The following is an 11,662-nucleotide window of genomic DNA, read 5'->3' as shown; positions in this document are numbered from 1 at the left end:
TAATACCAGCATTCAGCAGGCTGAGGCAGGAGGATCACAAGTTTGAGCACCAGCTAGGCAACTTAGTGCAAAGGCCCTGGCTTCAATCCCCAGCATGACAAAAATAACTACAAAGGCATGGTGCCACAACATTGATTCTTATTTAGCTTTTAGGTTTATTTGGTTTGGGTTTTGCTTTTTTTTTAAGACATGGTCTTGCTCTGTAGTACAGACTGGCCTTGAACTCACTGTATAGTTCACGTTGGCCTCTTGTGGCAATCCTCCTGCCTCTGTCTCCTAACTCCTGGGATTACAGATGTGCACCACCATGGCCAGGTTTAAGTCTATTTTGACATCAGTTTTTTCCCCCATAAAACAGTGGTGGCAAACCTATGGCCTGTGTATTATTTGTTTTGTTTTTTAAGACAAAAGATGTTAAGGTATGAATTTTTTTTCTACACTTGATCTTAGCCAAAAGGCCGAGAAGTGTGGATTTTTTCTACACCAGAACCTTAATAGTCAGGTTTAATTGCAGTGTTGGCATTTTGTGATAAATGGGCTTTGAGTTGCAGTTTGGGCACTCAGTCTCTAAAATGTTCACTGTTACTGTCTTGGAGCATAGCACACATCCATCAAGTATGTGAAAGTTGCTAGGTGTGCTGCCGTTCTCTTGTAATCCCAGAACTCTGGGAGGCTGAGGCAGGAGAATACCACATCTGAGCCCAGCCTGAGCAATTTAAAGGACTTAAGGAGATCCTGTCTCAACATTTTAAAAGAGCTGAGGTTGTAGCTCTGTGCCAAGGTCCTCGGTTCAATTCCCAGGATGTGTGTGTGTGTGTGTGTGTGTGTGTGTGCGTGTGTGTGTGTGTGTTTGAGAGACAGAGACAGAGAGACAGAGAGAGAAAGAGAGGGAGAGAAAGTGAAGAAGAGAGTTAAAAGGTAGAAGCAATGAGTGAAGGAATAGTAGTTAGGAAATAACAGCAGGGTTCTAGAGAATTCAGCTGGCTTTGAGGAACACAATCAATTCTTATCAGAGAAGATGGGGAAAGAAAAGTACTGGAGGACTAAGAGATTTTCTATGATAACTCCATATGCCCTATGAGGTTAATAATATCCCTTAGTTAGTGCGGGTTGGTCAGGTCCACAATCTCCTGAAGGATAAAAAGAGGTAAGTGGAATGATTTTAGGGCTCCAGGAGGATCAAAGCCCTCTCACAGAATTAGAGATTCTCTCAGGGATAAGACCAAAACCTTCTGTGGATGACCCATATTTGTTTAGTTATCAGAAGAAGGGAGGGGGGAACTCAAGAAGAGCAGAATCACTCAAGGACTTCTCCAAGTAAGGTATTAAGTTAATCTACCCAGGAGTGAGATACCTGAGGCTACAGTCTTTATCTAGTTGAGATTGGACCCAGGTATCCTTGTCTGTGACCTTGTCATATCTTTTGAGGCTGTGGGGCTTGCCATTGTAGGCCTTAGTAGGGATTAGTGACTCACAGAGGTTCACTTACTATGAGTCTGCCACCATTTCCAAGCAAGGGGCCTAGGCCTTGGACAGATTCAGAAGTGAACATGAAAAGCCAATGGGTTAACTTAAGTCCTGCTCAGGGCTGCTTCGTAGTGGTCTCTGTCAGTGCCCCTCAAATCCTGCTTCTTGTTTCACGTCTTTGGTAAAGCATTTTGCATACCACAACCCATGTTTTCATTCTCCTCTCAAGGCCCATGGCTTTGGGTCGATTTTGGAACTAATTTAACAATAAGCACAGGGTGGGGGACAAGGGAAATCCCTAGATTGTGGGGTAGGCCCAGAGTGGGGTACAGCTGTGAGCCACACCAGGATGGAGGGGCGACGGTGGCCACAAGGCTGAAGCCACAACATTAAAGACAGAAATCAAAGAAAGACAGAGTGATAGCGGGCACAACTGTGGTTCATAAGTGATCCGTCTGCATTGTTCGACTTCCCACTTCCTTAATTTTTATTTGTCCTTTCTTCTGTTTTCACAGAATTGCTGGATTCCACAAACGCCAATCTGTGGCCACTGAAGCTGTCTTTGGAGGTGGCAATTTGGTTTATCTTGCCTGTTTTCATTGTGGAAATCCTTCTGAAGTGGGTAGCCAGCTTCTCCTTGTACTGGAGGAACCCCTGGAATGTCTTTGACTTTGTTGTCACCCTGTTGGTAAGGGGAGATAGCCTGAGCACCAGCTAGTGGGCTGCAGGGTGTACTTAGTTGAATGGAAACAAGAAAACAGAAAGACAAGAATACAGACGTGGGCAACTTCCTGTGACTTGGGGGGTCAAGGTCAGACATTGCAGGAATTGTTGGTATTAGAAGCAAGGTCAAATCTAATGCTAGCGTCAGTCACAACGATGACAACTGCCAGTCCCTGAGCACCCAGTAAGTTCCGGGCACTGTTGGAAGTGTTTAGCTTGTGTTGTGTCATCTGTGCTTCACAAAACATCAACGAGATGAGCACTCATGTTAGCCGCTCTTAAACTTCAACAAGTTGAAATGCAGGGCATCAACAGCACAGTGTAGAAAGGCTGAATAGGAAACGGTCCCCCAAGACCTAGTCAAGGGATGATGCCCAGGAATGGTGAGGGAGGGTCAGGTTGGGGGGAGACAGGCTACTGTGCCTCGGAGCTTTCAGGTATGTTGCACTCATGATCTTGTTTCCCACAGCCTTTACTTTATGAAATCTTGGTGCTGGGAGGGGTAACAGGCCATCCTGTGTGGCTCGAGCTGCTAAGTATCTGCAGTGTGATGCGGTGTTTCAGGCTGTATGCGCAGTTCCATCAAGTTCAAGTTATTATTTTGGCCCTGGTCAGGACCTTCAAGGTGATTTGATGCGTGTGGCTTCAGTGTGAAGACATGGGCTTTAACACTGACCATGTAGCAAAGCCTGGGTGGGTCAGAGGAGCCAAGGAAGGGGCTGTGAAATGTTTGGGACGAGAAAGGGCTGGGGAGGAGCTGCTGTGGTTTAGGGATGTTGGGCCCCAGTGGAAGGGAGGGCGGGGTGGGGAAGGCCAGGTGGGCTTGCCTGGCTGTTGCTGGAGATCAGCCTTGTCTGCCCGCCTCTGACGTGAGATCCTGTCCCCTAGAGCATCCGATTTCACTTCATGCTGCTGCTCATCCTCTTCTACATTTTTGCTGTGGCTGGCGTCTACTTCTTCAAGGATTTCAGCCGTTCGGGTCGCCAGGACCTGGTGTACCAGGAGTCCTTCTTGTAGGCAGGGCTGGGGAACGCCCGGGTGAGGGAGGGAATTCGGGTTAGGCGCTTGGCAGCTTATGCAAAGTGCAGTCATGCAGAAAGAATAGCCTGGAGAATCTGAGTGGAGCACAGCAAGGAGAGGGAAAGAGAAAGTAAAGGAATAGCGAGGAGCACTGGCTCTGATCTGAAGGGCAGGGTGGCTAGTTCTGGGTTTTACAAATTCAAACACAAGGAGAGCCACAGTTAAGTACTGTATACTCCCACGGAGCAGCTCTGGTTTCTATTATTAATTACAGCTTCTGAAAAATGGGAGTCATAGGGGTGCTGCCTCGGAAGAGCGTGGAGATAAGTGAGACAGTGCATGTACACACTCAGCACAGCACTGAACACACTCTGAGTAATCAGGAAAAGTCACTGCGCCTCTCAGACAAGGTCCTTGCTCCCCCACAGTGATAGTTAGGTGTGGCTATCACACAGGCACACCCCTGTGCTCATTCCACAGTCAAACCCCTGGGGCCTCTGTCTAGAAAACATTGTTCCAAAGAAAGTCAGCTGAATTTAGAGGGGATATTCATGTTTGTGAATTTAATCCAGTCTTGTGAGCTCCCTCCCAGTCTTTCTTACACTCCTCATGGGCAGTTTTGTAAAAGCACTGAGAAGGTCCTAGCGGTCCTCCTACTTGAGCCCCGATGTTTTCAATAAATTGTATGTAGGGAACTAAAAAGGAAGGAGGAATAATTTAGGTATCTTCCTTTTATGGACAACAGATCTCAGAATAGTATCTAAATTTCTTTCTCTATTTTGGAGTGCCAGGAATTGAACCCTGCTCCTTGCACATATAAAGAAAGTGTCCTAGGGGCCGGGGATTTAGCTCAGTGGCACAGTGCCCGCTTGACAAGTGCAAGGCCATGAGTTCCATTCCTGGTACCAAAAAGAAATTTTAAAAAAGGGAAAAAAAAAAAGAAAAAGAAAGTGTTCTACTACTGAGCTATACCCCCAAGCCTGAAATAATTAGTTTTTAAGTTAATTGTATTACTTTCACAATTTTTATATTATTTTTATACATTCATTATCATTCATTATTTGGGACTCCATATGTTTGTGTCAGATATCCATTCATGGATTTACCTGTCAGTGCGTACCAGTGAACTAGACAGGATAAAATCCATAGAGCAATGATGAGTGAATGAATTTAGAAAAACTACTTGTGATTCATTCACTTTTAAAAGTTCAGCCAATACTTATTGAATGCAGTACTTACTCTGCCCCAGGACAATTAGAATAGTGAGAGGCATTGCTAGGTTATTCACGATAAAGGAAAACTTAAAAAAAAAAAATAACTTCAAGCTGAAGGACAAATAGCTAAAAAAAGTTGAACATGGCAGAAAATGTACCAAAGTCAGAGCAAAGTACTGTACAAAGAAATGCCCTTATGTTGCTTTTAGAGCAGGCATTTTTTTTGAGAGGCTGAGATCCCTGCTTCCCTCTTTCCACACACCTTGCTCTGCAGGGGCCTGCCAAATTCCCTAATAACCGTCTTCATCCTCTTCACAATGGACCACTGGAATGCGCTGCTCCGGGACATGTGGAAGGTGCCCGAAGTCAGGTCCTTCATCAGCAGCACCTATATCATCCTCTGGGTTCTGCTTGGCTCCATTATCTTGCGGAATGTCATAATAAGCACTATGGGTAAGCAGAGAGCGGGTGTGACAGGGGGAGGGAGGAGTGGCTGGGAAAAAATGAGTCTGACGGCTGAGACTGGTGGATCGTGGGCAGCGAGAAACTAGTGTAACAGGCAGGCTATGATCCCAGAATTGGATATGTCACTTGATTTCTCTCCACACAGCGAATAACTTCCGGGACATCCGGGACGAGCTGGACAAGGAGATGGCACATCTGGCAGCTCAGCACAAAGCTGATGTCCTCAAGCTGCAGATCCTCAGGAGGTCTGCTACCCGCTTTTCAAACTAAACTCTGTTTCCCAAGAGCCTTCTATCCTCATTGCTGGTTTCCATTCTGTGGCCCTGATCCCACTTTTGCCCTTGTGAGAGAAGATTGGCCCACAGGCTTAAGACTTCGCCAGGTCTGGTCCATCGCCTGCTTCTTCATCCACTGTGAGGGCCTCCTCTAGTGTTCTTCACCCTCCCGACTCCATTTACTTTGTTCACTGATCCAAAGTCTTTTACTTCTTGTTGCACTTCAGCTTAGCATAGCTTTCTTCATTCCTTTTTTGTTTCTGGTTTCCATTGTTTGTTGTGTGTGTATGTGTATTTTTGCAGGAGACAAAACCCATCCTTTACAACACTGAGGTCAAGCCACAGCCAAATCAATACCAGGTGAGTAGTGCATATGTGAACTCAAAATTATCTATCCATGTCCTTAATCTCTGGAACCTTAGGAATGTGTCCTTATATATATAAAGGTCTTTGCAGATGTGGTTAACATGAGAAGTCTTGAGATGTGATCATCCTGTATTATCCAGCTGGGCCCCAAATTCCATGACCAGGAGGATCATTAAGACAGGAAAGAAGACACAGACACAGAGAGTAGGCAGGTGATCTGAAGACAGGGATAGAGACTGCGGCGATGCAGCCAGAAGCCAAGGGAACCTGAGAAGGTCCAAACAGGCCCAAAGGCCAAGGGGCAAGGGACACTTTCTCCTAGAGCCTGCAGAGGTTGAATGACCAACACTTTGATTTCAGACTTATGCTGCAAAACTGTGGAGAATGCATTTATGCTTTTTTTTAAGCTGCAAGTTTATGGTCATGTGTTATAGCAGCCAGAGGAATGCAATATAGATTCCAGCAATGAAACAAATACTGTTCTAGGCCCCGAATGTTTAGCAGTGACTAAGAGAACTTACATAATAGTGGGGTGAAGGGACAATAAGCAGTGAACATGTAAATATGTGCTAAAATATGATAAACCTTACAGAAAGATTAAAGCTAGAACAGGTGAAAGGGGAGTAAATATGGGTTATAGTTTGAAACAGGGTAATTGGGGTATCCTCTTTGAAAAGGGAACATATAAGCAAAGACTTTAAGTTGGGGAGGGAACTTCCCTGTGAATTCCCAATGGATTTGCTTCCATTCGTAGGAAGATCCAAAACTGGAAGCAGGCCTGGTGTGCATGAGAAGTAGCAAGGAGGCCACGCATTGTGCCTGGAGCAGAATGAGCAGGGGGAAGATGGCAGGAGATGAGGGACAGAGTGGGGTGGAGACCTGGTCCTGTGGAACTGAGACACCATTAGGACCTTAGACATTTACTCAGAGGGAAACAGGAAGCAGAGCAGGGGGTGACAGGAAATGACTTACAAGGATTGCTATGAGCTGGGCTTGGTGGCACTCACTTGTAGCCCCAGCACTCTGGGAGGCTGAGGCAGGAGGATTGCAATTTCTAGCCCAGCCTGGGTAATTTAGTGAGACCTTATCTCAAAATTTTAAAAAGCTGGGAATATAGCTCAGTGCAGAGACCCTGGATTCAATCCTCAGTACTCTATGAAAGGAAGAAAGGAAGAAAGGAAGAAAGGAAGAAAGGAAGGAAGAAAGAAAGAAAGAAAGAAAGAAAGAAAGAAAGAAAGAAAGAAAGTGAAAATCTGGTTGCCGGGTTAATGACAAACTGGAAAAGAATGAGGGCTTGGTAGCATACTCCTGTAATCCCAGTACTCAGGAGGCGGACGCAGGAGGCTCCCAGGGCCAGTCTGCACTGCATAATGAGTTTGAGGTCAATTTGGGCAACCTAGCAAGACCATGTCTCAGGAAATTTTAAAAGGGCCCGGGAGATGTCCGGTGAGGAGCAATGCTGTGGCCCAGGGAGACGATAAAGGCTTAGACCAGGGCCATGCCCGTGAATTAGTGAGAAAAGATGCATTTTCATGGGACAGCCAGCAGGATTTCCTGATGGACTGGATGTGGGAGGAGGAAACGAATTAAAGATGAGGCTGAAAGGGCCTAAGCTTAGAGTTTGGGACTAAGCTGGTGCTCATCTCCGTAAATCCCGGCTTTAGGGCACAGCCAGGGCCAGGACGAGAATAACAAGTGATCTAGTCAGATTTTGTAAATGTGCTAGAAAGAATAAAATTTTCCTTACGTGTTCAGAGAAGTCAGTTACCAAAGGATGTCTCTGAACTTCCAAGAAGCTTCTGAAAAAGAATCTAAGCCGAGTGCTATTGAAAGGGAACTGAGAGCATCTTCCATCAAAAGAGAGTCCTTGGCCAAAAGAGAAGAGTCTTCGTCTTCCTCCTCCACATCTTCCTCTTCAGAAAATGGTGGTGAGCAGAGGGTTTTCCCACTTAAACTCACACTCAATGAGAACAGTCTCCCCACGCTCACCCACCCTCTCTAGGGTCTGGCTTTATACTTGAGGCAGGCCTTGGACTGCCCAGGCTGGCCATAGCCTCCTAAGTGGTGGGATCACAGATGTGCACGCGCACCATGCTCAGCTGAGAATCCCAGTCTTAAGAGCAGCTGTCCCACTCTATGTGCATTCCAGTTCCTCCAGTAGTTTGGTTTTCTGGCCATAATTTGTACGTCTTAATTTTCCCTGTGTGGGCTAGAGATGTGGCTCAGTGGTAGAGCACTTACCCAGCACAAGTAAGGCCTTGGGTTCAATTCCCAGCACCTCAGAAATTTTATAATCTCCCTGTACTTCTGCTTCCTCTTGGGTAAGTGCAGCTGTGATTCTTGTGCTTTGTGAAAGTAGTCTTCAGGCAATGTTCCCTTTCCCTCCGTGTCCCCATCTCCTCCACCATTGCCAACTTTCTACAAACGCTGTAGGATTCTCAGCTCTTTTCCAGCTCCTGCAAACGCAGACGTATAAGAAGCCTTCCTCCCCACAGATCAGCTGGACTGGGAGAACCTGGTGCACCAGAATCTCGCTGAGCTCGTGGAAGTGGATCAGGACGAGTACACTGTGTGGCCCCGAAATCTACTCTTGCGATATCTTGAGTTGCTGGAAGAGCTTCAGTATAATCTGGAGGAGCGGAAGAAACTGCAGCAGTTGGCAGGTCTGACTTTGGGACAGGCAGGGGGACCAGGAGTTCTTACCACAGGAGCAGCATATATCACCAGGGGGAAGGGAAGGGTGTCTGGCACCTCAGCTTCCCATGTGTGCCTCCCACCAAATTCTTGATTTGTGTATCACGTTCTAGGCAAGTGTCCCAGTGGCCTCTAACTTTGAGAGAATCTAGAAACTCGCTTTTCCAGCAGGGGATGCCCCGGTCCTGCCGGGTCTGGGAAGGCGTTTCCCACAAGAAGGGCGTCCAGCTCTGGTTGCTGGGAATGAGGACAAAGTGGACTCTGGTTGATGTGGCAGTCCACCCTCCTCTGTACGTTCCTGCTTTTTGAAGGTCGCATTTCAGGCCTGACTGGCAGGGCCCTGGCTCCCGTCTGAGACAGGAGCACAAGGATGCTCTTGTGGGCAATAGATGGAGAGCACAAAGCCCCCAAGTGCCCACTGCACAGCCCCCAGAGAGGTTTCTGGATTACAGACTTGTGGGCTGGGAATGTAGCTCAGCATGAAGGCCCTGGGTTTAATACCTATTACACATGTATTTTAAAAAGTCCTACTTTTTACCAGTTGGGGGTTAATTTGAATTAATAAAATTTCCCCCTAAATGTAAAACAACACAACACAAAACAAAAAACTCTTAAAGGCAGGCTTTTTTAAAAAAAAAACAGTTTAATATAGATTAGTGTTGTCTGATTATTTTCTCATACCTTGTTGAAATCAACCCAATGTGAAAATAAGAAATTAGGGTGAAGGACTCTGTGTGTGTGTGTGTGTGTGTGTGTGTGTGTGTGTGTGTGTCGGTAGGGGGCACAGGAGGGCAATAAATGACATTAGAACATGGGATTCTCTCTCATAAAACAAAACAAACAAACAAACAATGCCAGGCGTGGTGGTGCAAGCCTGTAATCTCAGCACTTGGGAGCAGGAGGATCACTGTGAGTGCGAGGCCAGCCTTGGCTACAAGGTAAGTTCAAGGCCAGCCTGAACTGCAGAGCAAAATCCTGTCTCAAAAGAAAAACAAAAAGGATTTGTGTGGGAATGTAGAACCCAGGAAAGAAACATTATTTCATCTTGTGCCAAATATGTATAAGTTTGGAAGTCTCAGTTCCGCAGCCTCACAGTTTGTTTCTTTACAGCTCAGGCACTGATGAATTTCCAAGACAGGTAACGCCTGCAGTGAAGCGCTTCGAGATTTTGGGGCCCAGCAAGAGATAATGAAGGCAATAGTTGGAAATAGAATATTCAAAATTATCAATGTCTAATAAATACTGCTAATAATATTGCTGCTGAGTGAGTTAACTAATTATGCCTCGGACACGGGAGACTGAAAGACCTAAAGTGGGGGGGGGGGAGTTAGTTCTGATGCTGGGGGCCTGCGCCATGTGACTTCCCTCCCTCCTTGTGGTGCCTGTGTCAGATTCTTTTTGATTGTATTGTTTTCAGCCCATCCCTCTGGTTGTCTTTTATTTTTTTGTATCATGAATTGAACTCAGAATCTTGTGCTTGCCAGGCAGGCGCTGTGCCCCTGAGCTAATCCCCCACCCTAGCCCATCCCTCTTGCAACCTCTACTTCCTGCTAAGAGTCCTAACGGCACTTCTCCATTCCCTAATGCACGCTGCACAGGCCTCTGTGTGGAGAGGAGGTCCCCACAGTGGTGCTGTGACAGATTGACAAGCGTCATTCCTATCATCTGCTCTGCTAAGGCTGCTTCTCGTGTGCAGCATGAACTTCAGTGAGTCACAGCCTATACTGGTCTCAGGCCAAAAGAGCGTTCCTTTTTGTGTTTCATTTCTTTGCCATTGCTCAGGGCAGTGTTGCAAGTGGTAAGTGTTCTGTGTGTGTGCGTGTGTGCCTGTGTGTATGTGTGTGTGTGTGTCTGTCTGTCTGTCTGTCTCAGGGTTGTACCCAGGGTCTCATGGATACTAAGCAAGCACTGTACCCTATGCTACACCCCAGAAGGAACACCTTTCAGAACATCACTGTTCTGAAGCTCACTAGGTGAGCTTCTGGCTGACAGTTCCTGTTTGTGCTTACTGGTGACTTACTATCTGCAGGAATCCCGTTCCATTACTGGATGACTGAAGTCTTTAGACTTGCCTGTTGAAAAAACTGTATCCTGGAGTGCTTGATGTGTAAGAAGATATTTTCATGTGTAGTACATATGTATACAGCCTGTACTTATATGTTTTCTGCATATGAAATATGTGTGTATATTCCATAAAATATCAATGTATGGAGATACTGTTCCATTTTTTAGAGACCAGAAAACTGATACTATAAAAAAGTTAGTTGGGCCGGGGCTATGGCTCAGCTATTGCCAGCACCTGCCTGGCAAGTGCAAGATCCTGAGTTCCATTCCTGATACACAAAAAAAGTTAAGTAACTGCCCAAGGACACATGCCAAGTGTCTTCTTTCTTGTTGCTGGGACAAAATACCCAAAACCCAACCTCGTACAGGAGGAAAGTTTCGTTCCGGCTCACAGTCTGTAGAGGTTTCAGTCCAGTCCCCTGGCTCCAAGGAGGGCAGCGCGACAGAGGAGAAGCAGCTCATGGCATGGTGGCAGGAAGTGGAGAGCGAGTGCAAGGGAGGAGGAGGGGGATGGGCCCTTCCAGGCCACACCCCCGGAGACCACCTCCACTGACTGGGCTTCGCCTCCTAACATCATGCTCTGCTCTGAACTCATCAGAGAACGAATCCACTCATGAGTATCCCTCTCCCATCAGAAATATGGCATGCATACTTAGAAAGTGCTGAAAATAACTATTTTAGGCATGATCATACACCTGGGGATAACAAAGATCTACTCAGCACCAATAGAAAAAAAGAGGCATGGAGACAAAGACCTAGGAAATGGGAATATTTGAGGGTTTGGGAGAGGAAGTAGTCACTCATGAGGCCTGAGAGGGAATAATTGAAGAGACAGACAGACAGCCATTCTAGAGCAATGTCTGCAGAGCCAACACATAGTTTCAGAAGGGTCATAGTCCAGTAAGATCTCGACTGAAGTATTCACGGAACCTGGCAGCCAGGGTACAGCAAGCACAACACAATGAGGAAGTCTCACCCAACACCATGCTCGGTTTGTAGCTTGGCTCCCCTTGTGGCTGGAGGACCCGCAGAGTTGGCTTCACCTGGTATCTTCTTGGCTCCAGCCCCCAGGTCGGCTGGGTCAGGTGATCTATGGTCCCAGGGGCACTAAAATTCACTAGGCTAGCACTTTCTCTGCATAGGTGAGGCCCCAGGTTCCATTCCCAGCACCAGAGAAGAAAGGGAGTTGTCAATCTGTAGATAATTTTCAGTTTATCAATACTTTATAAATTCCTGATGGGTTGTACTTCTGACTTGCTGCACCTGAACTTGAGTGGCTGTGCAAGCTGCCTCTTTAACTCTTTCTTCCATGAAAATGACATAGCTTTAACTCTGCTGTAGTAGAAGTATATTCGGTAAATATGTGTTGAGTTC

General features: G+C 46.4%; 1 protein-coding gene across 3 annotated transcripts in view; it reads left to right on the top strand.

The window, feature by feature from the left end:
- The window catches only part of Catsper2 (cation channel, sperm associated 2), a 15,461-nt gene extending 5,983 nt beyond the window's left edge, over nt 1–9,478 (top strand). The window contains exons 5-13 of one of the 3 annotated variants that reach the window (XM_013509978.1): nt 1,983–2,035; nt 2,660–2,815; nt 3,079–3,203; nt 4,699–4,877; nt 5,035–5,134; nt 5,468–5,524; nt 7,286–7,458; nt 7,973–8,193; nt 9,335–9,478. In XM_013509978.1, the coding sequence (XP_013365432.1) occupies nt 1,983–2,035; nt 2,660–2,815; nt 3,079–3,203; nt 4,699–4,877; nt 5,035–5,134; nt 5,468–5,524; nt 7,286–7,458; nt 7,973–8,193; nt 9,335–9,346 (1,076 nt within the window). In that variant the 3' untranslated portion in view covers nt 9,347–9,478. Of the gene's footprint in view, nt 1–1,982; nt 2,156–2,659; nt 2,816–3,078; nt 3,204–4,698; nt 4,878–5,034; nt 5,135–5,467; nt 5,525–7,285; nt 7,459–7,972; nt 8,194–9,334 lie in introns of all 3 variants that reach the window. The other 2 variants (XM_005376669.1, XM_013509966.1) reach the window with 2 other exon arrangements.
- The last annotated feature ends 2,184 nt before the right edge of the window (nt 9,479–11,662 follow it).

This window comes from Chinchilla lanigera, unplaced genomic scaffold (genome assembly GCF_000276665.1).
Source record: "Chinchilla lanigera isolate Chin_1 unplaced genomic scaffold, ChiLan1.0 scaffold00008, whole genome shotgun sequence".
Taxonomy (NCBI): Eukaryota; Metazoa; Chordata; class Mammalia; order Rodentia; family Chinchillidae; genus Chinchilla; species Chinchilla lanigera.
The sequence above is the reverse complement of the archived record's forward strand: the minus strand, read 5'-3'. Positions and strand labels throughout refer to the sequence as shown.